At 40.2% G+C, this 26,592-nt stretch overlaps 1 protein-coding gene across 2 annotated transcripts in view; it reads left to right on the forward strand.

Moving 5' to 3' along the window:
* Klhl24 (kelch like family member 24) overlaps nucleotides 1–26,592 on the forward strand; it is a 45,039-nt gene continuing 18,447 nt past the window's right edge. Inside the window, exons 1-3 of one of the 2 annotated variants that reach the window (XM_042699643.1) lie at nucleotides 1–87; nucleotides 7,834–7,902; nucleotides 14,360–15,340. In XM_042699643.1, the coding sequence (XP_042555577.1) occupies nucleotides 14,421–15,340 (920 nt within the window). In that variant the 5' untranslated portion in view covers nucleotides 1–87; nucleotides 7,834–7,902; nucleotides 14,360–14,420. Of the gene's footprint in view, nucleotides 88–7,833; nucleotides 7,903–12,328; nucleotides 12,469–14,359; nucleotides 15,341–26,592 lie in introns of those variants that run through there. The other variant, XM_042699645.1, reaches the window with a different exon arrangement.

A 26,592-nucleotide genomic window follows, 5' to 3' on the forward strand; every position in this document is an offset into this window, starting at 1 on the left:
GACGCTGGCGCCGGAGAGTGCGCTGCGCTGCTGGCCCCGCTGCTGCTGGCCTCGCTGCTGCTGACCGCTCTCAGCCTGCGCCGAGAGGTACCCGGGAATGACAGCCTCAGGACCGGCCCAAAGGCGAGAAACTGGCCTGAGCCTGGGACCTCGGGGGCGGAGGGTTAGCGGAGGTCCTGACTGCCCGGTGCCTGCGGGAGGGAAGCCAGCGGCGGCCGCCAGCCTCTCGGAGCCAGCGGCAGGATCTCGGGGAGGACTTCGGCTGGGCCTAACGGGCTTTTTTTTTTTTTTTTTTTTTTTTCTGAGGCGCAGGGCCACCAGCGTTGCCGGAGGCCACCCGACGGGTGTCGGTAGCGGGCATGGTGGGCGGTGGGGGGTTGGAGAAACATCCCCGCCTCCGGCAGTGCGGTCCCGGAACTGCTGCGCAGGCCGCGGGGAAGGGGGCAGTGGGGAGGCCGCGGGTCCCCGCGGCAGGTGCTGTCGCGCCGCCGCCTCGGGGCCAGGTGGGGGCACGCGAGGAGAGGTCCGCGCGAGCCGGGGTACGTGTCTGCATTTTAAGATGCGCTTCGAATGGCACCGATTTTATTTTTTTAATCTCCAGAAGTGCTGAGAGTGCTACGGCCACAAATCCAGCCTGGTGGCTGGGGGCGACTCCTGGTCCAAAGTAGGGGTCTCTAGTGCTGCAGACTAGAAAAGCCCCGTTAAAGCGATTGCGAAATGTGCTTGGCACTGTCACCTGACCGTTACCCCCGCCCCCGCCGTCCTGCAGCCTTTGTTTACCGAGACTGCCGACCGGGCCTGCTCGGGGAGCCCAGCCTCGGCGTCCGTCCCCCGGGAGCCAGCGGGCGGGGGGTGGGGGTGGGGGGGGAGGGATGGGCGTTCCGCCGGCGCAGACCCCGCCTAACCTCTCCACCTTTCCACCACTCCGGGGCTCCGCGTCTGAATTTACTTCCCAGTGTCCCCGCCTTCTAAGTCCTGACGCGGCCGCGAGGACTGCTAGCCCAGCGGGGATTGGGCGCCTTCGGAGCTTGTGGCGGGACCGGCAGGAGTTCGTCCCGCCCCCGTGAAGGTGATCTGGAGGACGCGCGGGAGCGCGCTCGGGCCGCGGGTGCCGAGTGGAGGGGCGGGAGGGGGGGAGGGCAGGAGGAGGGGTGCCTACCCACGTGCCCCCAGCTCTTTCTCCCCCTCCTCCCACTCCCCCCCCCCCCCCCCCCCGCGCCTCCGGGGCTGCGGCGGCGGGGCCCGAGCGAATGGGCAGTTCTGGGCACGCCGGGCCCACCGCCGCAGCCCGCCCGCGAGAACCGGAACATTTGCGCCCCATAATTGCTGTCGCGATATCTGCGGCGGTGGTGCGAAGGAAGTCGTCCGCCGGCGAGTGTGTAAACAGGCTGAGCTGGCGAAATATAAACCACGAAACTACGTTTATGAAGGGCCTCGGGCCACGCCGCGGGCAGTGACTATTAACTGTTGATTTTAGTAGATTTTAATGATTCATTGCTGGCTTTTTATAGACACACTGCCTTACTCTTTACAACTGCGGACCACTGAAGTCCATCACTGATTGATTAAAAAAAAAAAGAAAAGAACCTGGAGGTTTTTAATTGTTTGCTAAACAGTTAAAATCTTTCTGTTGTATCTTTGAAGAGAGATTATTAATCGGGCATCGGTGGCTCTCGCCTGTAACCCTAGCTGCCCAAGAGACCAACATCTGAATATCATGGTTCGAAGCCAGCCCAGGCAGGAAAGTCAGTTGAAACTCTTATCATAATCCTTTTAACAACCAAAATGCCGGAAGTGGGCTGTAGTACAAGTACTAGAGCACTATCCTTGAGCAAAAAAGCTCAGGGACCGTGCCCAAGTTTGAGTTAAAGACCCAGGACTGGCATCCAAATTGTTACAGACCCTAAAAGATCTTATATGCCCTGGCTTGAGTTGTTTTGTTTGGGCAATTCTAGTTGTAGCTCACACTTTGTGTGTGTGTGTGTGTGTGTGTGTGTGTGTGTGTGTGCGTGCGCGCGCGCGCGCGCGCGCGCGCATGCCATCCTGGGGCTTGAACTCAGCTGAGCTTTTGCTCAATGCTAGCACTCTACCACTTGAGCCACAGGGCCATTTTTGGCTTTTTCTATGTGGTGCTGAGGAATCCAACCCAAGGCTTTATGCATGCTAGACAAGCACTCTACAACTAAGCCATATTCCCAGCCCCCTACCTCACACATTTTAATATATTAATCAGCATGGTAATTAAGAGTTTTAAAGAAGTGAACTGCAAATGGGTTCTTTGAAAGGGGAAAATGACAATCATCTGGAAGGTCAGTCATTTTTAGCTAAAGTAGTGACAGTGATTTTTTTTTACTCTTTTTGAGCTAAGGGGACACTTGGGGTTTTCCCCAATTTCTTTTCCTGTAATTCTGTAGACATTTATCGAAGATAATACAGTTTTTAGGAGCTCTCCTGGCTGGGGCAGGAATTGTTTGATATAGTCTTACTGATACAATCTTTTTTTTTTTCTTCCCCCTTTGGTCGTGGGGTTTGAGCTCTTCCGCTCAAGGCTAGCACTCTACCACTTTGAGCCACAGCTTCACTTCTGGTTTTGTGGTGGTTAATTGAAGATAAGAATCTTAGGGACTTTTCCTGCCTGGACTGGCTTCCAATCTGGATCCTCAGATCTCAGCCTTCTGAGTAGCTAAGATTACAGAACAAATTACCAGTGCCCAGCCTAGTTTACAGCTTAATAGATATTTGAAATTCAAGCAGAGATAGCTACACTAGAATGAACAGCTGATAGATTCATTGAGAACACATACAAATGTAATTGTTTAACCTTTTAAAAAAATAAATCAAGTCAGCTCCAGTGATTCTTACATACCTCTAATCCTAGCTACTCAGAAGTCTGAGATCTGAGGATTGTGGTTCAAAGCCAGCCCAGGCAAGAAAGTCTGTGAGACTCTTACCCAATAAACTACTCAGAAAAATCTGTAAGTGGAGTTGTGGCTCAGGTGGTAGAGTGCTACTCTTGAGCACAAAGAGGCTCAGGGACAACTTCCAGGCCCTGAGTGCAAACCCAGGACTAGCCGAAAAAAAAAAAAAGTCATCACAATGGTGGCTCATACATGTAATTCTCGCTATTCAAGAGGCTGAGATCGGAGGACCACAGTTCTAAGCCAGCTGAGACAGGAAATTCTATGAGACTTATCTCCAGTGAACCACCAAAAAGCTTAGAAGTGGTAGAGCACTGGCCTTGAGTGTGCACGCATGTGTGCACACACACACACCATTTGATAAAATCTGTTCTAACAAAGCATATGACTTAATCTCCAAACAGGAAGAAGAAATACTATTCTGAGTTAAGGCTGGCTATCAGCTTTATCTTAAACTTTCCTGGCTTTTGTCCAAGTTGTTTAGAACTTTAATGCTTTTGCAAGACACTTTTTTACTTCCTTGTTTTTCTGCCATTTCATTAAAAGCCAAAGGTCAAGCCTTTGAAAAATAAATACCAGTACACATCAAGTAAGCAGCTGCATTTATTCTTGTTTGCTCTAAGGTAAATATTTAGGTGTAGGCTATATAATGAGATTCAAATAACATATTCCCTCTAGTACATAAATGCAAAGCACATATTACTGTATGTGGTTTTATTTCTGTTGTGGCTAGAACAATGAAAGAGAGACTGTGTGGCAACTTGTAAACTTTGTAAACACTCAGTTTTCTGGTGCTTTCCCTCACTGGCTGGCACTCGACCCCCTGAGCCATACCTCTAACCCCATCTTTACTGAGATTTCTTTTTTTTGGGGGGGGGGGAGTCCGGTCGTGGGCCTGAACTCTGGGCCTGGTGCTGTCCCTCAGCTCTTCAGCTCAAGGCTAGCGCTTTACCACTTGAGCCACAGCGCCACTTCCGGCTTTTTTCTTTTTGCTTTTGTGGTGCTGAGGAATTGAACCCAGGGCCTCATACATGCAAGGCAAGCACTCTACCACTGAGCCACCTTCCCAGCCCCTTTACTGAGATTTCTAAAAGTTATTTCGGTAGATTTTGAATTTACAAAGGTAAATAAAAATCACTGACTTCACGTATTTTTATACATTTAGAGTGGTACTTCTCAAATTAGGTCAGATGACATAGTTGTGTACTTACAGATTTTAAGTTATTGGAACAAAATAAAAAAAAAAAACAGCCAGGGCACTGGTGGTTCCTCCTATAATCCTAGGTACAGAGGAGGCTGAGATCTGAGGACCACTGTTCAAAGCCAGCCTGGGAAAGAAAGGCTGTGGGACCCTTATCTCCTGTTAGTCACCTAAAAACTGGAAGTGGAGCTGTGTGGCTCAAAGTGGTAGAGAGCTAGCCTTGAGCAAAAAAAAATATCAGGGACAGCGCCCAGTGAGCTCAAACTCTACAACTGACAAAAAAAAAAAAATTCTGCTAACCAGAAACAGAATTTTGTCATGTGTCTATAGATCTTTTAATAAAATAGTGCATTAAAAGAAACCTGGGAACTGGTGGCTTAGGCCTATAATCGTCAGGCGGTCAGGGCTGATAAATCTAAGACTCTTATCTTCAATTAACTCATTTACTGGAGATAAGAGTCTCCCAGACTTTCCTTCCCTGGCTGGCTTGGAACCACAATCCTCAGATCTCAGCCTCCTGATTATCTAAGATGACAGGTGTGAGCCACTGACACCTGGCTAAATTTGTAATTTTTAAAAGTGGTCCCCAAGGGTTGAGGTCATAGTTCAGTGCTTATTAACCTGTAGAACATCCTGGGTTCGATTGTGAGCACCAAAAGAAGAAAGGAAAGGTGGCCATCAAAAAAAATTTTAATGAGTTTTTGATACAATCAAGTGAAAATATCTAAAATTTTATTTAAAAAATTTTTTTTAAAAGTTGGTCTGAGCACTGGTTGCTCACACCTATAATCCTAGCTACTCAGGAGGAGGTCTAAGGATCAGGGTTCAAAACCAGCTTAGGCAGATGAGTCCATACGATGCCTATCTCCAGTTAACCACCAGAAAACCAAAATGGAGCTGTGGCTCAAAGTGGTAGAGTGCTAGTCTTGAAGGAACGAGCTCACAGACAGTGCCCAGTTCAAGCCCATAGCCACAAAACAAAAATGTGGTTCAGTTGGGGCTGGAGGTGTGGCTCAGATAGTAGAATGCCAGCCGGTAAGCAAAAGTGTCAGATAGAGTTTGTGCTCCTGGTCTCAGACAAAAACCAAACCAACACACAGTTTTGCATAGTACTTAGTTAAAAATAAATTAATGATTATTCAAAAATAAAGAGTAGTGGGACACCAGTGACTCACTCCAGTAATCCTAGCTACTCTGGAGGATCTGAGGATCATGATTTGAAACCAGACTGGGAAGGAGAGACTCCAATTAACCACTGGGAACCTGAAAGTGGCACTGTGACTTAAATCGTAAAGTGCTAGCTATGAGCACAAAGAGGCTCAGAGATAGTGCTCAGGTCATGAGTTCAAGCCTCAAGACCTACAAATAAATGAAGCCTCTACTGTGTTGCAATTATTTGCTAGTTTTACATTTCAGTTATTGTGTTATTTTTGTCACTGTCTCTTAGCTTTTTCCCTTCTAGGCTGGTGCGCTACCGCCTGAGCACAGCTCCACTTCCCAATTTTTGCTAGTTAATTGGAGATAGTCTAATAGAGTTTCCTGCTCAATCTATTGGCTTTGGTCTAATTCTCAGATCTCAACCTCTTGGGTAGCTAGGTTTACAGGCTGAGCTACCCTGTGATACCCAGCTCCAATTACCATGTATCTTTAAAGATAAACTTCTTCCTCCTTGGCCCTTCTTGTTACTGCCCTGTTCTTTATCCATGGTTAAATTTGAGAAAATGGAGTAAAATAGAGCATTATAGTATGTGACAATGCATTACCACAAGTTGAAAAGGCCATGCTAAATCAGGATCTTGTTCATTTCTTGTGTTTTGTACTATTTAGTCTTCAGAAGGCCCTTAGTAATTCACATCATCCTTGAGGCTGATCCTTTGTGTAGTATTCCTTTATTCTAAATAGGGCAAAGAAACTTGCTTTATAGCTACTCTGTAGATCAGTTCTGACATAATTCATCTTCTACTTTGTACCTTAACATCCCCTGTCTCTTGCCCTATTAGCTTGATGAGTGCTACCTAAAGTCCTGAAGAAAATGCCTAGTTGAATGGCCTTACCCTTTCAATTCTGTAGGTATAATTCTAGATTGAATCATGAGAAGCTCTCTTCCAATTTGTACTTGGTTTTCCTCAAGAGAAATGCTAAGAATTGAAATACATGTTAGTATCAGTCTTGGAGTTGGTTGTAGTCTTAGACCTAAAGGGTCTAAAATTGGATCTGAATCCAATATTTGCTATCTCAGTGCCAGAGACAGACTATAAATGTTTCTTGAATTGACTTGAATCCTTTCATTGGCTCAGGATCTCATTGGGAAAGAATGCTTAGCTAGGACTACCCATCTCTTAATTTAACCAAATTACAATGTTCCATTACCACAACTACATACAGGTTAAACCTACTTCTGAAAGGAAGGAAAGATACAAGATTCATTCATCTTATAATCATAGTTTTGCTGTAGATATGTTTATATATAAATATATATAGTAGTAGTTTTTATTTGGTGTTGGTTTCAACTTTTGGATTTGCCTAAACTTGCTAAGAATTTACAAGTTCTACTGATAAGTAGAAAAAAAAAGAAAAGGAGGGAGGAATTTTTCTGAATTGTTTCATTTGTATAGCGATTAAGTCAATAAGGTTCAACAAAACAGAAGAAATAATACATTTACATATTAAAAGGAGATATAAGTATGTCATAAACTTAGAAATTTGCTATAGAAATTTAGATAATTGAGGATTTTAAAACTAGGAGTTTTAGCCAGATACCAGTGGCTCACACTTGTAATCCTAGCTACTCAGGAGGCTGAGATCTGAGGATCATGCCTCGAAGCCAGCCCAGGCAGGAAAGTCCATGAGACTCTTATCACCAACCAGAAACCAGAAGTGTCATTATGACTCAAAGTGGTAGAGCACTAGCCTTGAACTGAAGAGCTGAGGGACAGCACCCAGGCCCAGAGTTCAAGCCCCACGACTGACCAAAACAAACAAAAACTGGGAATTTCTCTGTATTCTTGATACTACTATGTACTTCATAGTAACTATGTTGTATACTTTGGATGAGATTGATAGAATTATTAGAATTGATACAACTATTATAGATGGATACAATTATTAGAATTATTAAAAATTAGTGGTACCAGGTTTGAATAAAACATAAATTTCAAAACATTCTACAAGCTAGACCCTGGTGGCTCATGTCTGTAATCCTAGTTACTCAGGAAGCTAAGAGCTAAGAATTTTAGCCCAGGCAGGAAAGTGATGAGATTTTCCAATTAATTACCAGCAAAACAGAAGTTGTGCTGTGGCTCAGAGTGGTAAAGCAGTATAAAAAAAAACTCAGGGACAGTGCCCAGGGCCTGAGTTCAAGCCCATGACCAAAAAAAAAAGATTCTTCAGATAGCCAAAGTGGAGTGATCACAGTATATTTATTTTTCATCCCAGTGCCACAGTTTATTGTCATGGATATGTTTCATCATCTTTCACTTAAATCTTAATGTAGGACAATTTTCAAGTGAAGAAGCTGATATGTAAGATTAAAATGTAGAAGAACATAAAGTTATTAGTTTGCTTCAAAAAAGTGTTATCCTTAATGATTTTCTATACAAAAATGGACTTTCAGTCATAATTGGAATTTACTAAGACAATGTTTTGAGATAAGTACTGTCAACTCTACATGAACTGATGAGGATCTGATTTATATGTTGCTGTTCTCTCTTTTAGGTGTGGAAATTAAAAAAAAAAAAGGACAACTATTTTGAATGAAGTTTTGACCAAGCAAATGCTGGCAAGGTATACCTGTACTATTTATAAACTAAACATTGTTATCCAGTGATTTAAGCCATTTTTCTTTTTTTAACCAGGGATCACTTAATCACCAGTCAGAATAACAAGGAACCATTGTGTCCTTCAAATAAATGTCACAATCATTTGTTACTAAATATTTACCCACTATTTTTTATTCCTTTCTAAGAACTTCAATTCCTTTTCTTCAGAACATCAAAATAGGTTTTCTCCACTCATTATTCTGGGACATAGGCCAAGGACATGTAATTTAAAAATTAGAAAGTAGGGGGCTGGGAAGGTGGCTCAGTGGTAGAGTGCTTGCCTTGCATGCTCGAGGCCCTGGGTTCGATTCCTCAGCACCATATAAGCAAAAAGAAAAAAGCCGGAAGTGGTGCTGTGGCTCAAGTGGTAGAGCGTTAGCCGCCTTGAGCTGAAGAGCTGAGGGACAGTGCCCAGGCCCAGAGTTCAGGCCCCACGACCGGACCCAAAAAAAAAAAAAAAATTAGAAAGTAGGTCTACAACACTTATGATTCTGTTGTGAGAAATAAATCCTAGAATATCTTTAACCAGAAGACTTTTTTTTTTTTATTGTGAGAATACCGTACAGAGGAGTTACAATTACATGATCAAGATAACGAGTACATTTCTTATCAATCATTGTTGCCTCCTCTTTGTTTCCCCTTTCCATCCCTTCCCATACTCCCCTCCCTCTTCCCATCTGATCCTCCCCCCACCCTCCACCAAAGTTGTAAAGTTTGTTTTTCTACATAATTACTTGTACATCTCATTGTTGCAATGGGTCCACCTGTATCCCTAGTTAAACGATTTGTTTTTTCCCTTCCTCTCCACAAATTATACCAACATCAAATACAGTGAAAACATGGGTTATACTGTGGGGGAGGGACATACAAAGCAACAAAGAAATCATCTTATAAATATGTTAGAAACAATTGCATGAAAGGAAAAAAAAAACAAAAAAACATTTGAATACTTATCTTGGGGTTCATTCCCCCAACATCAACTTATCTGACCTTTTCTGCTTCACTCAGACATATACTAGTTATTGCAAATAAGGGAAATCATGGGACCTATGTTTCTTTGGGCCTGGCTTACTTCACTTAATATAATTTTTTCCAAGTCTTTCCATTTCCTAACAAATGGGGCAATGTCATTCTTTCTGATGGAGGCATAGAATTGTGTATATATACCACATTTTCTTGATCCATTCATCTACTTAGGGGCATCTGGGTTGGCTCTATATCTTAGCTATGATAAATAATGCTGCAATTAACATAGTTGTGCTGGTAGCTTTAGTGTGGTCTTTTTGTGATCATTTGGGTAAATGCCCAAAAGTGGGATTGCTGGGTCATAGGGGAGCTCTATCTGGAGTCTTTTGAGGAACCTCCATACTGCTTTCCAAAGTGGTTGAACAAGTTTACACTCCCAACAACAATGCAATAAGGTTCCCTTCTGTCCACATCTTCTCCAGCATCTATTGTTATTAGAGTTCTTGATTATAGCCATTCTAACTGTGGTGAGGTGGTATCTCAGTGCTGTTTTGATTTACGAACTGCTCAACCTCTCTAGCCATAAAAGAAATGCAAATCAAAACAACATTGAGATACCACCTCACCCCAGAAGACTCTTTTAAAGCACCATTGCTTTCAAGTAAGAGAATAGCTCCAGAAATAAAGCACCTGTAAAAATGAAGGAGAAAAAGAGAATATGTAGGCTATTTTTTCCATATAAATCAGTTGTGATATGACAGTCTGATCACACTTAACCTAAATACATCTTTCAATCCTTATTTATCTTTGTTGGAATACACATTTTCCTACATGTATTGTACAAAGAGGTTTTTCATTGCTTAACTTTTTCCTAATGGTAATAATTATGCTCTTAAATTTGCAAAAATTTTAAGAGAATTCAATCTGTAGTGTTTCCTGTTTGTTCTGTCATGTTAAGTTCATTTAAGATAAACTTTTAACCTATATTACATATTTGAGATATGGTTAAGGTTTTGTTTACATTTTTAACCATGGGTGGTTAAAATATTTATATAAAATAGAAAGGCAGGGGGTGGGTTTGTGGCTTTTAGGTAGAGTGCTTGCCTAGCATGCGTGAAGCACTGGTTTCAATTCCTCAGTACCACATAAACAGAAAAAGCAGTAAGTGGTGCTATGGTTCAAGTGGTAGAGAGCTTGCCTTGAGCACCGAGAGACTCAAAGGTCAGTGCCTTCACCCTGAGTTCAAGCACCAAGACCAGCAAAAAAAAAAAAAGAAGAAGAAGAAGAAGAAAGAAAGGCAAAGTCTAGTAAATTATTATATATGGAAGCCCAAAAGTCAGATTCCAAATTCACATCATATTTCTTTTTGTTGTTGTTGGTGGTGTAGTGGTCCAGGGCTTGAACTCTGGGCCCTGCTTCAGCTCAAGGCTGAAGCATTTGAGCCACAGCACCACTTCTGGTTTTCTGGTGGTTAATTGGAGATAAAAGTCTCAGACTTTCCTGTCCAGGCTGGCTTTGAACCATGATCTTCAGATCTCAGCCTCCTGAGAAGCTAAGATTACAGATGTAAGCCACTAGCACCTGGCTTCACATCACATTTCTAAGATGCCTCTGTTCAAATCATTGGCCCTGTTAAAAACAGAAAGATCTTATATCTCTCTGTTATGGAGACTAGTTCATGTAGAATTCTTAGAAAGTCTAGAAAAAGCAAAAATGCTCAAAAGCCAGGTCGCCAGCCACACCTGCTTGGAGAAGACTCTGTGAGATGGCTTCCTTATGAATGAAGCAGTAAATGAGTTTCTTGTTGCTGTTGGATTCTCTATCATACCATGTGGTTTTATGTGTTCTAATCCAGATTTTTCTGTTTTCTCTTGGGTACAATCAGTGGAGAACATGTTATCTGTTAACAAACTGAAGAAGCAATTATGATAAAAGGGGTGTAAAATAACAGAAAAAAGCAAACCCATAACTTTTATCAATACTTATTGCAACCCCTAAGTTTATTTATTACTGCATACACTAAGATCATTAGATGTAAAAGCAAAGTATCTTGGGCTGGGAAGGTGGCTCAGTGGTAGAGCGCTTGCCTTGCATGCCTGAGGCCCTGGGTTCCATTCCTCAGCACCACATAAGCAAAAAGCAAAAAGCCAGAAGTGGTGCTGTGGCTCAAGTGGTAGAGCACTAACCTTGAGCTGAAGAGATGAGGGACAACGCCCAGGCCCAGAGCTCAGGCCCCACGACAGGACCCAAAAACAAATAAAAATAAAAAATAAAGCAAAGTATCTTTTTGTGTATGTTTCCCTACTGGGAAATAGAAGGAAAAATTTTTTTAGTTCTTCTAACATGCTACTTGTTTGCATTTCATTTAAGCATTATGAGAAGGACAGTGGATGGAGGCAGAAAGACCAAGATTTTTATTGTGAATACTACTAATATCATTACCCAAAGTCTACAAAAGCTAGTGTGAATTTTTTGAACCTGAAATACAAAGAAGCTGATATAAAGAATAAATTCCTGATTTGAGAAGCTGACAAACACCTATTTTAATAATAAGTTGAATCTAGATTCAGAAAGCATTCAGAATAAAATATGTCACCAATATGTCATCAGTCTATGTTTATATAATTGTAGAATTCTCTTTTTTATCACTTGTGATATTATATACTTAAGTTTTAACAACAACAAGAAATTGACATTCAGATGCAGTGAGATTTTTCTTGCTTATGGGAAATAGATGTCTCTGTGTAGAAGTATTTCTGAGATAGCTTCAAATTTAAAATATGTTCAATATATGTGATACTACCTCCATATGGAAACATGAATTTTGAAGTGATTCTGTGCAATATAAATAGATTTTTAAATTTTATCTGTGTATACTCATGCATGTGAGAATGTGGGCACACGTACATGGACAGCCATAACCCAAGAAATTAGATGCCCTACAATGAGACAAATATGCACTCTTTACATAAATTGTAATAGTAAATTTAAAAACTAATCATATAAGCCAGGTGCCAGCACCTCTTTCCAGTAATCCTAGCTATTCAGGAAGCTGAGATCTGAGGATCTAGGTCCGAAGCCAGCCCAAGGAAGGAAGTGCATGAAAGGCTTATTCCAATCAACCACCAAAACGTTGATGGAGCTTTGGGCTCAAGTGGTAGAGCACAAGCCTTGAGCAATAAACTTATGGACAGTGCCCAGGCCCAGAGTTCAGGACTGGCACCAAAAGAAGATTGTAATAATAGAGCAGTTGGCTAGAGAATTTAAATTTGCTACATATGAGACCTCTTGTCTATGCTACCTTAAATTATTTTGGTATTGTGCTTTGTTGCAACTATAATAAAAGAACTGCAACAGCATTATCTTATGCTCTAAACTCTAGGCCTAGAAGAGTCCTTTAATAATAGTATACTGTTGCGGCTGATGGAAGCAACAAAAATAAGTAAATTCAGTGGGAATTTCTAATGTTGGAAACAACTAGTGAATCTTGACACTAGAGTATCAGAAGCATTAGAGTGATTGAGAAGAGCACAAAGATAACATGAAAAAGAGAGTATGTAATAAAGTGAGTTGATTTTATTCTATATTTTATTTCCCTTTGTGTCACTTACATTTTTTAAAATGGAGAATGATTTAATATGTGACAGGGTTCAGGAAATACAGTGTTAAATTAAGATTATTAACTCTCAAAGCTCATTCTTGTTATGTAGGATGGCATCTCATGTTTTAAATTATCCATGATATCCTTTTGCTACCTTATTGCTGCCATAACAAGTATTTAAAACCAGTTATTAATACACTTTGGATCATATATCACCTGTAGATGTAAAAATAAAGTAAGTAAAAGAATTCCCTTTAAATTGGTATCAAAGAGAGTTGATCTCCATAGCCAAGTGCTTAAGTCCATTGGCTACTTATTTGCAGCCATGGAAGGAAAGAGGATGGGTGAAAGGAAGCAGGGCTTAAGACTTTTTTTTTTTGGGTCCGGTCATGAGTCCTGAACTCTGGGCCTGGGCGCTGTCCCTCAGCGCTTCAGCTCAAGGCTAGCACTCTACCACTTGAGCCACAGCACCACTTTCGGCTTTTTTCTTTTTGCTTATGTGGTGCTGAAGAATCTCGAACCCAGGGCCTCATGCATGCAAGGCAAGTGCTAAGACTTTTTTTTTTTTTAAAAAAGTACTACCACATAATGGAAATACTAGGGAATATGAGGGAAAAACAGAAGATAAATGAACCATTTGATTTGTGGTTGTGTTCCTGGTTTTTTATCCCCATATGCATTAGTGTATAATCTTTTTTGTTAGAATGTACTTAAGATACGCTTTTCTACTTACTATCTGACTGATATACTTCCCACATCATTAGTCTGCATACCTTTTTTGGCATGGGGTAGGGGTGGGGGTGATACCAGGGCTTGAATTCAGGACCTGGGTGCTGTCCTTCAGTGTTTTTTTGTTTGTATGTTTGTTTGTTTGTTGCTCGAGGCTAGCACTCTACTATTTGAGCCACAGCTCCACTTCTGGCTTTTTGGTAGTCAACTAGAGATAAGAGTCACAATCTTTTCTGGCAGGGCTAGCATCAACCATGATCCTTAGATTTCAGCCTCCTGAGTAGATAGGGTTACAAGCATGAGCCACCAGTACTCAGCTGTACATACTTTTTTTTTTTTTGGGTCCGGTCATGGGGCCTGAACTCTGGGCCTGGGCGCTGTCCCTCAGCTCTTCAGCTCAAGGCTAGCGCTCTACCACTTGAGCCACAGCGCCACTTCTGGCTTGGTTTTTTTTTCTGCTTATGTGGTGCTGAGCAATCGAACCCAGGGCCTCAGGCATGCAAGGCAAGCGCTCTACCACTGAGCCACCTTCCCAGCCCTATACATACTTTTTAATGGTTGCTTGACTGTTCAGTCCTGAAGACAGAGTGTAGATTAACTCATTCCCTGTTGTGGGACTTTAGGTTTTTAAGTATCCTCTGTTAACACATTAAACATCTTATGTAAATAAATCTTTCCACATATTCTTGATGATTTCCTTAGGAAAAATTGCTTTAAAAAAAAGACACTAGCCAAACAATATGTAAGTTCTTAACGTTTGTTGATATATAACTAAATTTCTGTCTTACAATGTTAAGATAATAACTTTATATTAGGATTGTGATTATACTGTAATGGTGTCTTACACCATTCGGACTTACCTTTGCAGTCAGCTCAGTTAAGTAGAATAAAACCCAGCTATGTGAAAAGGGAGATGGAAAGTTTTAGTAATTTGGAAAGTACATAGTGTCCTTTCAGCTGAGAGTTTCAAGAAAACAATTGAAAATGTTTCCTAATGTTCTAATTATGAAAATGTAAGCATTTATCAGTTTTTCTTGAAATGAGATAGTGTGTGAAATATATTTGTCATGTGACATCTTTTTGAATTTTTTTACAGATTAAAATGTTTTCGTTTCTTTCCTTTTAGCAACTTAAAGGAGATCTCTACCAGTCTTTTCTCAACAATTATATAGTCAACTGATGTAACAATGGTACTAATATTGGGACGCAGACTAAACAGAGAGGATCTTGGGGTTCGTGATTCCCCAGCAACTAAGCGTAAAGTTTTTGAAATGGACCCCAAATCTCTGACAGGTCGTGAGTTTTTTGACTTCTCTTCAGGATCATCCCATGCTGAAAACATACTCCAGATATTCAATGAATTCCGAGACAGCCGTTTATTCACTGATGTGATCATTTGTGTGGAAGGAAAAGAGTTTCCTTGCCATAGAGCTGTCCTCTCAGCCTGTAGTAGCTACTTTAGAGCTATGTTTTGTAATGACCACAGGGAAAGCCGAGAAATGTTGGTTGAAATCAATGGCATTTTAGCTGAAGCTATGGAATGTTTTCTACAGTATGTTTATACTGGAAAGGTGAAGATCACCACAGAGAATGTCCAGTATCTCTTTGAAACATCAAGCCTCTTTCAGATTAGTGTGCTCCGTGATGCATGTGCCAAGTTCTTGGAGGAACAGCTTGATCCTTGTAATTGCTTAGGAATCCAACGCTTTGCTGACACCCATTCACTCAAAACACTCTTCACAAAATGCAAAACCTTTGCATTACAGACTTTTGAGGACGTGTCCCAACATGAAGAATTTCTTGAGCTTGACAAAGATGAACTCATTGATTATATTTGTAGCGATGAACTTGTGATTGGTAAAGAAGAGATGGTTTTTGAAGCTGTCATGCGTTGGGTCTACCGTGCTGTTGATCTAAGAAGACCATTGTTACATGAGCTCCTGACACATGTGAGACTCCCTCTGTTGCATCCCAACTACTTTGTTCAAACAGTTGAGGTGGACCAATTGATCCAGAATTCTCCTGAGTGTTACCAGTTATTACATGAAGCAAGACGGTACCACATACTTGGTAATGAAATGATGTCCCCAAGGACTAGGCCACGCAGGTGAGAAAACTGTTTACAGATATAATTAACATATAATTATTCCTGCAGCACACTATAGGTTTTAATTCATAAACTATAGAAAAATAGTTCCCTGACTATAACGGTGGAAGAAATACTTTTTTTCACTTTATTGTAAGTAAACTAGAAATTTTTACCATGAGAATGATTTTAATATTTTTCTGACATTGCTATTGGAGTTTTGTATTGTGGCAGAAAGCACTTTTAACAAAATTTACTGTCTTTTTATGTTTACTTATACAGTTCAATGTTGAAATTGGTTGTGAAACCAATTTCACCATAACAGTCCCATTTTTTTTTCTATAAATTTACTATAGCATAAGTAAATGACATTTTTAGCTCTGATTTTGAGTGTCATTGTTCTGGAATGAAGTTCATTTCCTCATAAAAAATGATAATAGTGTATTTCATAGAGTTTGCAATTGAAACTTAAATACAGTATTCCTGAAGTAATCAATATATATTAAAAGTGCCTACTTAGTCATTGTGGTTTGTTTATACACCTATAAATTACAGATAGGAAGGCTGAGGCAGGTAGATCAAAGGTGGGAAACTAGACTGGGCAATATGGAATAGTGCCTGTCTCAAAATGTGAAGAAAATGGAAGAGGGCAAAGAGATATCTTGATGGTAAAGCATAAATGCCTAATGTTTACTTTTACTCTATATATGTATATATATATATGTATGTGTATATGTAGTGTAATGTAAGTCTGATCTACTTTCAGAAAACCATTTCATTACTTTACAATTATAATAAGGGGGGCTGGGAAGATAGCTCAGTGGTAGAGCGCTTGCCTTGCATGCATGAGGCCCTGGGTTCGATTCCTCAGTACCACATAAGCAGAAAAAGCTGGAAGTGGCACTGTGGCTCAAGTGGTAGAGTGCGAGCCTTGAGCTGAAGAGCTCAGGGACAGTGCTCAGGCCCAAAACTCAGGCCCCATGACCGACAAAAAAAAAAAGAAAGAAAGAAATACAATTATAATAAATTAGATACAATGTTGATTTTTTATTTTGTTTTGTTTTTTGCTGGTCCTGGGGCTCAAACTCTGAGCCTGGGTGCTGTCCCTGAGTTCCTTTTCGCTCAAGGCTAGTGCTCTGCCATTTGAGCCACAGTGCCATTTTCAGCTTTGGATTAATTGGAGATAAGAAGTTCATGGACTTTTCCTGCCCAGGCTGGCTTCAAACCACAACCCTCAGATCTCAGCCTCCTGAGTAGCTAGGATTACAGGTATAAGTCACCAACACCTGACCTTGAGTAATTATTACTATAAAAGTTTAACAAATTCTGTTATATTAATACGTGTTTTTCTTCAAAGTTGTTAGCTGATTTTAGTTAAAAGTAATTGAACCCAGGTGCCAGCAGCTCTCATGCCTATAAATCCTGAGATCTGAGAATTACAGTTTAGAGTCAGCCCAGTCAAAGAACTCTGTGAGACTCTTATCTCCAATTAATCACCAAAAGTCTGGAAGTGGAACTGGAGCTGTGACTCCAAGTGGAGAGCTCTAGCCTTGAGCAAAATTGCTCAGGAACAGCATCCAGGCCCTGAGTTCCCCACAAACAACACAAAAAACAAAAGACCAAAGCTTATGACTATTAATTTAAAAAGCAAAAGCCAGGCCTTCTGGTGAATACCTGTAATCCGAGTATTCAAGAAGCTGAGGCTGGAAGATCTTAAGATCCAAACCAGTATGGATTATATAGCAAATCCAGGCCAAACAGGAAATCCTATCTCATTGTGCCCCATACAGTAAATAAGGCTAACAGTCTTGAGGTTTTGTGATTATTAGTTCTTCAAGGAGTTTTCTGGATACATAGACTATCTTACCAAAGGGAAAATCACTTCTTTTTATAAATGGAATCCCCATGGAGTAGGCAGAAAAGTTTGTAGCCAGATGGAGCTAATTCTTACCCATTGTACATATCTTATAAAGTAGGGACAAAAGGTTATAACTTACAAAATCAAAATATTATTAATGTTATAAACATATGTCCTAAATAAAATCCCTTAGCGTCCCATCATTATTCTTTTTTCTATTTGTGCCAATAGTGGGCCTTGGAATCAGGGGCTTGTGTTCTCTCTCAGGTTCTAGCATTTTGCTGATTACGTGGATTTAAGAGTCTCTCTAACTTTTCTGCCTAGGCTGGCTTCAAATCGTGGTCCCCAAATCTCAGCCTCCTGAGTCACCACTGGCACCTGGCCCCCATCATTCTTTTAAAGGGGATGACTTAACTATTTGATTTCTAAAGTATATTTTACATCTTTTTTTGACAGTACTCAGGTTTGAACTCAAGGCCTTTAGCTTGTCGTCTGGAACTCTGCCACTTGAGCCATGCCTCCAACCCAGCTTTTGCTGGTTGCTTTAGAAATGGAGTTTCATGGGGCTGGGAAAGTGGCTCAGTGGGAAGGTGGCTTGCCTTGCATGCCTGAGGCCCTGGGTTCGATTCCTCAGCACCACATAAGCAAAAAGAAAAAAGCTGGAAGTGGCACTGTGGCTCAAGTGGTAGAGCGCTAGCCTTGAGCTGAAGAGCTGAGGGACAGCACCCAGGCCCAGAGTTCAGACCCCACAACCGGACTCCCAAAAAATAAAAGAAATGGAGTCTCAGTCTTTTCTGTCCAGACTGGCTTTTGACTGTATTCCTCAGATCTCAGCCTCTTGAGTGTCTAGAAATTAATCATGATCCTCCATGCCCTACTTAACACCCAATTTTTAAAGGGACCAATTCATTTCATAGAGCAAAGCACATCTATATAAATAAGATTGAAACATCACATTAATTTAAAAGACCATTAAGAAAAAAACATGTAATACATTGAATTTGCAGAGTATTTAACATTAATGGCAGATATTTATTTTACATGGCTATTACATGGGGAATATAAAGAGAAATCCTTTATTTTACAAGTCAGCCATCACCTTCTCTCACACATATTTGTTACTCATATTAGCCTTAATTGCCAGAAGTTTTTTTAATCTGAACTCTGTGTATTATTTGTGCAGGTTTTCATTTTTCAAACTTCTTTGAACAAGTTGTGATGTCTTCACTTCTTCAACCACAGTTCCCTCCTCTGACTTCTGCTCCAGTCGCTACTGAAACTTCTCTTAATCAAGTCATCACTGACCTTCTTCCGTTTTAATTTGCTCGTCTCTTTTCAGTCCTGATCCACTTTGATCTCTCTTCAGAAGCTGACATTAATTGCCTTATCCATCTTGAAACATACTCTCCTATTGGCATCTGGAATATCCTTCTCCTCATGATGGTCCTGTTTCTCCAGATCCTCTTTTTCAATTTAGTAGTTCTTCTGTATCTAATCTTTGGAGTGTTATCTAATTGGTTCCCATCTCTTAGACTTGCCTTACATCTCATCTACATTCATGTTTTTAATTACTCTGTGTACCCTTGTCTACCAACACTTTTTCATTTGCCATTCATATTTTTTCTAGTTTACTTACATTTATTACTTGATTGTGCATCCTTAAAAATAACAGACAAAATAATATTTTACATTAAAATCAATAACAATTCATATCCCAATAATCCTCTATTAAAATGCTTTCTAAACTGTCTTTTAATACTTAGATGTAATTTAGGAACACTCATCACATCTGATTATTTCCAACAAGTTTCATTTATTCCAAAATAGTTCCTTTTTTATGATTCTGACTTGATGGAAAAGTTGTCCAGAAAAGTACTATACATTCTAGATTAGTCTTGCTGCTTCTGTGTGGTATTCTCTAACTATGCCTCCTAGAAATTGCAACTTAAAGGCTAGCCATATGGCTCACTCTAGGAATCCTAGGTACTGGGTTCAAAGGGATTATGGTTCAAGTGCAGCCTGGTAAAATGTTAGCAAAACCCTATCTCACAAAGATGAACTCAAAGTATAGAGGGGTGGTCAAGCATGTGCAAGGCCCTGGGTCAGTCTCCAATACTGCAAAATAATAATAAAAAAAACATTTGGGTGCCAGGAAGTATTCTGCATACTATTCCATGTATTAACTCACTTAATGCTCAGAATAGACCTGAGAATTGATACTTTGTTTTACCTGTTGCTATGTTTTATTTTGTTGGTCATGGGGTTTGAACCCTGAGCTCTTCAGCTCAAGGCTAGCCCTCTGCCACTTGAGTCACAGTGACACTTCCAGTTTTCTGGTGGTTAGAGATAAGAGTCTCATGGACTTTCCTGCTGGGGCTGGCTTTGAAGTGCAATTCTCAGATCTCAGCCTCCTGAGTAGCTAGGATTACAGGCGTGAGCCACTGGCGCCCCACTTGTTTGCCTGCTGTATAGATGCATAAGCTGAGGCTTGGAAAAATAGTGTGTTCAAGATCACATAGTTGAGTAAATGGCAGACTGAGGATTCAAAATGTGTTCTTGCTCCAGAGTTGATGCTCCTAACTGGTACACATACTGACTCTTTTTAGTATGTTTTTAATATTATAAATTCTGCAAAAAAAAATAGATAGTATACTTTATGTGACTTTTTAAAATACTCTACTTTTTTCAGTGCCCTTAGCATTCCTAATTACCTATTTTCTTGCTCTCTTTCTTTGAACTTTTACCTGAGTCCCTAACACACAGTGGAAATTTGTTTCTAGACTGAAAATTTCATATGGAAAATGTTGCAGCAGGGGGTTGGTACCCATCTTGGGGCTTGAACTCATGGCTTGGGCACTATCCCTGAGCATGTTTGCTCTAGGCTGATGCTCTACCACTGAGCCACAGCTCCATTTCCGGCTTTTTCCTTTTGGGGGTAATTAATTGGAGATAAGAGTCTCACAAAGCCAGCTGGCTTTGAACCTTGATCCTCAGATCTCAATGTCCTGAGCAGCTAGGATTACAGGAGTGAGCCACCAGCACCTAGAGGCAGTTCATTTTTTTTTTTTTGGCCGGGGGGAGGGGGGGGACGGGACAGTGTTCATATTTTTTTAAAGGATCTCATTGATCAGGAAGCATTGTATTCATAAACTGCTTTGTTAGATGGCAACTTGTACATCTGGGACTCAGGAATAGTTTTGAACTTGATAGAGAATCATATAGTAACCAACCTAAACTGAACTTACGTTTTGTCTAATATATATTTAAGTTGCCTGGCCATCTCTGAATGTTAACTGCTAAGCTCCCAAAGTGACCATTTCATCTGGAGAAAAGTGATTTCACAGCCTGTGATGGGACGTCGCTCTAGCCTCTTTCCAGTTTGTGAATCTTACCTGGTATTTATTCTGCTGTCCCTGACTAATGTGTCATGCTACTGACCATATTGACAGTTAAATTTGACCTCCAATGTACCTCACTTCTGTTTGCTGCTCAACACCAAGAACTGAATTCTATAGTTAACCGTTCCATTCTGAATGCCATATTTTTTAATTCCTGATTGCTTAATAGTTTGGTTTTGATTCTGTATCATGTGCCAATCCAAATTGTCCTTACTATAATGATTCTTACTGCAGCCAGTAATTTTTCAGTTTGTTAAAACTAGACTGGCTATAAAATGAACTTCTCAAGTAGAACATATATTATGTTAAACTGAATAAGTGTCTTTCAATATAATGATCATCTGTGTCAAGTTGTTCCTACATGTAGAAAAACTTGATGCCCTTTGCCACACTTCTTTGAGAAATAGTGATAGCTAAGAATAATAAGCCATCACTTCAAGGTTGGAATCAGCCCTTGTTTCTTCCAGTAGTCTCCTTTCTCTCCATCATTAGGTCAAGGTTCAAGTTCTTGTTGCACTTGATCAAGGAGTAAGGGAGTTAAGAATATGACTATACAACAAATCCATCAACTCTCATACGTGATCAAACTGAAGCCCTTACTCTAGTCTCAGAATTAGTTAGAAGCAGAGCCAGAACTAGAATAGTATTCCGAGCACCTAGTCCCTCTGAAGAGGGATATTCTACTATATAATATGATGTCATTGTACACTCTTGCTTAGCTTTTTTGATAACACTCTACCACTTGAACCTCTACTTTCAAATTATCATTATTTTGAACTCAGATTGTTGTAATGAAGAACCTTTACTATTCCTCTCCCACAGAATCTCTTTGCAGTATTTTTAACCTTTATAAATATTCTTTGTGTAGATGTATGTATGTGTGCCACGTATGTTTGTACACATACTTCCCTCCTTTTTTATACAGATAAGATACTAATCATATCCACAGTTCTGTGGATTTTACCATTTTGAAGTATGTTGGAAGCTGTGTGCCAGTGGCTCGTAATCCTAGCTACTAAGGAGGCTAAGATCTGAGGATCATGGTTCAGAGCCAGCCGGGCAGGAAAGTCTGTGAGACTCTTACCTCCAATAAACTACTAGAAAACTGGAAGTGGCAGTGTGGCTCAAGCACTAGCCATGAGCAGAAGGGCTCAGGGACAGTGCCCAGGCCCCAGAGTTCAACCCCCATGACTGGAAAAATAAAAAAAAAAAAAGTATGTTGGAGTGATCCTAGCTACTCAAGATGCTGAGATCTGTTGGGCGCCAGTGGTTCATGCCTATAATCCTAGCTACTAAGGAGGCTGAGATCTGAGGATTTCCATTCAAAGCCAGCCAGGGCAGGAAAGTCCATGAGACTCTTTTTTTTTTTTTTGGTCTGGTCATAGGGCCTGAACTCTGGGTCTGGGCGCTGTCCCTCAGCTCTTCAGCTCAAGGCTAGCGCTCTACCACTTGAGCCACAGCGCCACTTCCGGCTTTTTTCTTTTTGCTTATGTGGTGCTGAGGAATCGAACCCAGGGCCTCATGCATGCAAGGCAAGCGCTCTACCATTGAGCTACCTTACTAGCCCCCCAGGAAACTCTTATCTCCAATAAACCACCAGAAAACCAGAAGTGGTGCTGTGGCTCAAGTGGTAAAGCACTAGCCTTGAGCTGAAGAGCCCAGGCCTAGAGTTCAAACCCCATGACCAACCAAAAAAAAAAAAGATGCTGAGATCTGTTGATTGCAGCTCAAAGCCAGCCCGATAGGAGAGTCCATGAAACCCTAATCTCCAATTAATCACCAAAAAGCCAAAAGTGCAGCTGTGGCTCAAGTGGTAGAGCAGTAGCCTTGAGCAAAAAGTTCGGAGACAGTGCCCAAGCCCTAAGTTTGAGCCCAAGGAGACTATACATACACGTATACACACACAAGTATTTTGGTAAAATCTTTTGCTATCTTCTGCCTGGGGGAAAGAAATGTTTCCTTTTTTTTTTCTACTTCTACCTTTATCCTGTAATGTCAAAATAAACCCTTGCCAAAACTTAAAAAATAGGGATTGGGAGAGCGTGTCTTAGAAATTGTTTTGTATCGTCATATATAGTTCCTTCTCCCTTTTGCTAGTATTACTGAATTTTCAGATTTTGATCTTTAAGAGCTGTACAATAATCCATTTATGAACAGGCCATAATTTAACCCATCTCCAATTGATGGATATTTAGATTGTGTCTAGGTTGCCTTTTTTGCCATTGCAAACAATGTTCAGTGAATATGTATCTGAATACATACAGCATTCATTTATAACCTAAATTATCAGAAGTAGAATTGCTCAGTCATGAGATATGTACAGTATTAGTTTTATAAATTAGTTTTATAAATTCTGGTAAAGTTGCCTTCCAAGTTTCATACTTCAGCCCAGAAATACAAAATTACCTATTTCTCTACTCTGTCAACTCAATTTGTAAAGCTTTGCTACTATGTAGAGGACAAATGGTACCTCACAATTTTTGTTTTCTTTTTCAAAGTGGAAGATTGAGAATCTTTTACTGAATTTGAAAGCCATTGTGGGTTTCTCTATAATACTTTGAATCCGTTCAGAATTCTGATTACAAATAACAAAAACTGTTTCATCAGTTCAAACATAAAAGAAAAAAATGTGTTCAGAGGATAATTGGAGTCAGTAGCTTGTAACCTCAGGGCAAAAATTCAACAGGACCTCAAAGAAAACCAACAGGCTACTGAAAAACCTTGAAACCAAACTGTGCTTTCTCTCTACTTTTTTTCTTCGGTTTTTTCTGCATGCCTGTATCAATTGCTCTCATTAGTCTGGCTGACCATAGCCAATCATGGCTTTGCATTTATATTTCTCAACTTCAGTCACTCAGACTGAATCTCTTGGGAAGATACAATCTCACATTTTACCACACAACCCTCTCTGTACATTTGCCTATGGCCATGGGAGCAGAATCACAGAATAGAAATTGAGTATCTAAAAACCCTAGATTGAACAGATACCCAGCAATATTATTTGTACAAGGGGGTTTCACTTTAACATATCCATTATGTGTACATCTTGTAGGTGTAGATTTCTCCTCTTTGTTCTTTGCTCTTTCTTAAAGTGGGCAGAGTGGGAATGGAATACTTTGTTAATTGGACAATATTTAGGGGATGGTGTGTGGCTCAGTTTGTGGAGCGCTACACAGTAAGCAAAAGCATCAGGTACCGAGTTCAAATTTTGGTCTTGGATGCAAAAAAAGTAGACAAAATTTACAGGGGAGGATAAGCAAAGTATACTGTCCATATTATCAAAAAACCTTTAAGAGATAACACTCTTTTTTTTTTGTCTTGGGGCCTGAACTCTTCAGCTCAAGGCTAGTGTTCTACCACTTGAGCCACAGCACCACTTCTGGCTTTTTCTGCTCATATGGTACTAAGGAATCTGAACCCAGGGCCTCATGCATGTAAGGCAAACACTCTACCAATGAGCCACCTTCCCAGCCCCAAGATAACACTCGTGTGTGTGTGTGTGTGTGTGTGTGTGTGTGTGTGTGTGTGCACGTGCGTGTGTGTGCGTGTGCGTTCATGCATGTGTACACACACACACATGCACACCAGTACTGGGGCTTCAACTCAGGGCCACAAGCTCTTTCTAGGTTTCATGGCTGCTACTCTACTGTTTCAGTCATGCTTCTACTTCTAGCTTTTTCCTTATTAATTACAGAGAAGGGTCTCTTAGGTTTGTGTACCTGAGCTGATTTCAAACCACAATTCTCAGATCTTAGTCTCCTGAGTAGCTTTATAGGACTATAGACATGAGCCACCAGTGTCTACTTTGCTTACACTGTTTTTGAGATAGCACCTCAGGTTTCGCCTAGGCTGACCTGGACTACAATTCTCCTATTTTATGATTCTCACAATAGCACAAGTGTATACCACCAAGCCTAGCTATTTTCTGTTGAGATTGTAATCTCATGAATATCTTTGCCTGGGCTGGCCTGTAACTTTGATCTGCCTGATCTCAATCTCTTGAATAACCAGGATAACAGCCATGGAAGAGTATCATTGCTCCAAATTGTTGTTTTTTTCTTTTTTTTTTCATGTATTTCTGGGACTTCCTGGAACCCAATCTATGTTAGGCTGGTGTTCTATTACTGAGTTCCCTTTTATTTCCCTGTTTCCTCTCATCAATTTATTATTTCACTTGCATAATTGTAAGCATTTTCACATTCTGTTTCTACCAATATGTCATAAGCATGTTTGCATGACATGAAGCCTGGTACATGATTTTATATCATTACCACCACTCCCATGCACATTTAAGCTGTTTTGGATTTTTAAAAATTATGATGAACATCTTTGTGTCTCAATATTTTAATCAATTAGTTACTGCTGATAAACTCTTAGATAATTGCTAATTTTTAAAAATAAAAAAAAATTATCAATAGCAGCTATTTCCCTAAAGAATCCATTCTGCATGTTGCAGAATAATAGCCTGGCCTCCCAAAGTGATACTGTGTCTTCAAGTGGTTTAGAAAGTAAAAGTAGATCAAACTATTTGGGGCATATTGAACAAGAACTATGAGAATAATTAATTCATTTATCTTCTGGTCTATACATAACTATTTGCAATACAAAAATGTCATGTTAAGCAGACTAAATATTTTGTGGCAATCTACCTACATATTCTCTTACTATATGCAAGGTGCTAAAACATTCAAAATTATTTGACAGACATGGAATCCAAACAAAAGGAGTTTGTAGATCTTTACAACTAATCCCCTCTGCTGAGGAAGTCTCAAGTCAACAAAAATTATTCTTGTCAAAGAATCAAAAATGTTCAAGTCTGCTTAGCTGTGGTGATCTCTCCCTTAGACAGTAACTTGAATGTATATAGCAGATCCTTGCCTCTGTGCCTAGTATTCATACTTTGATTCATTTGCATATTTTCTTATTGCTTCTAAGACTGACTAACCCCCCCCCCTTCTGATCTCTAATTTCTTTAGATAATATATTAAATTTGGAAGTATCCTTTAGTAAAGTCTCATTCCACTGATTTAATGCATTTTTTTTTTGTCAGTCGTGGGGCCTGAACTCGGGGCCTGGGCGCTATCCCTCAGCTCTTCAGCTCAAGGCTAGCGCTCTACCACTTGAGCCACAGCACCACTTCTGGGTTTTTCTTTTTGTTTATGTGGTGCTGAGGAATCAAACCCAGGGCCTCATGCATGCAAGGCAAGCATTCTACCACTGAGCCACCTCCCCAGCCCTGATTTAATGCATTTTTTATTTAATCATGTGGCCTTCAGTTTTGAGTTTCTGAATGATGAACAGGTTATTTTACTTCTTTCTTATTACTCTTTTTTATGCCTTTGATTATTATCCAGAATCACCTTTCAAAATTATTTGAGGAGTCTTCCTAGTTTCCAAATTTTGTGTTGCATTTGTGTGAACAAACTTCTTTTCTGTAACACGTATTTCTGATCTTATAGTGGGAAAAGTATGCCTGACATGGAATAAGAAAATGATTCAGTTGAAATAGCTCGAATAAGAGACATATCAGTATTGCTTATATTGTTTATTTTTTAGCCTCACACTGACCAAAACTTCTAAGTCAAAAAAAGTAAAAAAAAAATTTTAATCATAAGAGAGTCTTTTAACTACATGAATAAAATATCCTGGGGAAACATTTGTTTTTTCCAGTCTCTTATCATTTTGCAGGGGTGGGAGGACCGTACTCATCGTAGGGCGTGAGCTCAGGACCTGGGGCACTGTCCCTGAGCTTTTTTGTTTAAGGCTGGTACTCTAGCACTTGAGCCACACTTTCACTTCTGGCTTTTGGTGGTTAATTGGAGATAAAAGTCACACGGATTTTCCTGCTCAGTCTAGCTTTAAACCACAATCCTCGGCTCTGAGCCTTTAAGGAAAAGATTATAGGTATCAGCTATTGGTGCTGGGCTTCTTACTCTCTTTATTTTTTTTAATTTTTCAGAATCTTTCATAGGTTACACATTACTCTAAGCTTCCAATTTATGTTTCTCTCTTCTGTA

Source organism: Dipodomys spectabilis, unplaced genomic scaffold (genome assembly GCF_019054845.1).
Source record: "Dipodomys spectabilis isolate Male_0828 unplaced genomic scaffold, ASM1905484v1 ptg000260l, whole genome shotgun sequence".
NCBI lineage: Eukaryota > Metazoa > Chordata > Mammalia > Rodentia > Heteromyidae > Dipodomys > Dipodomys spectabilis.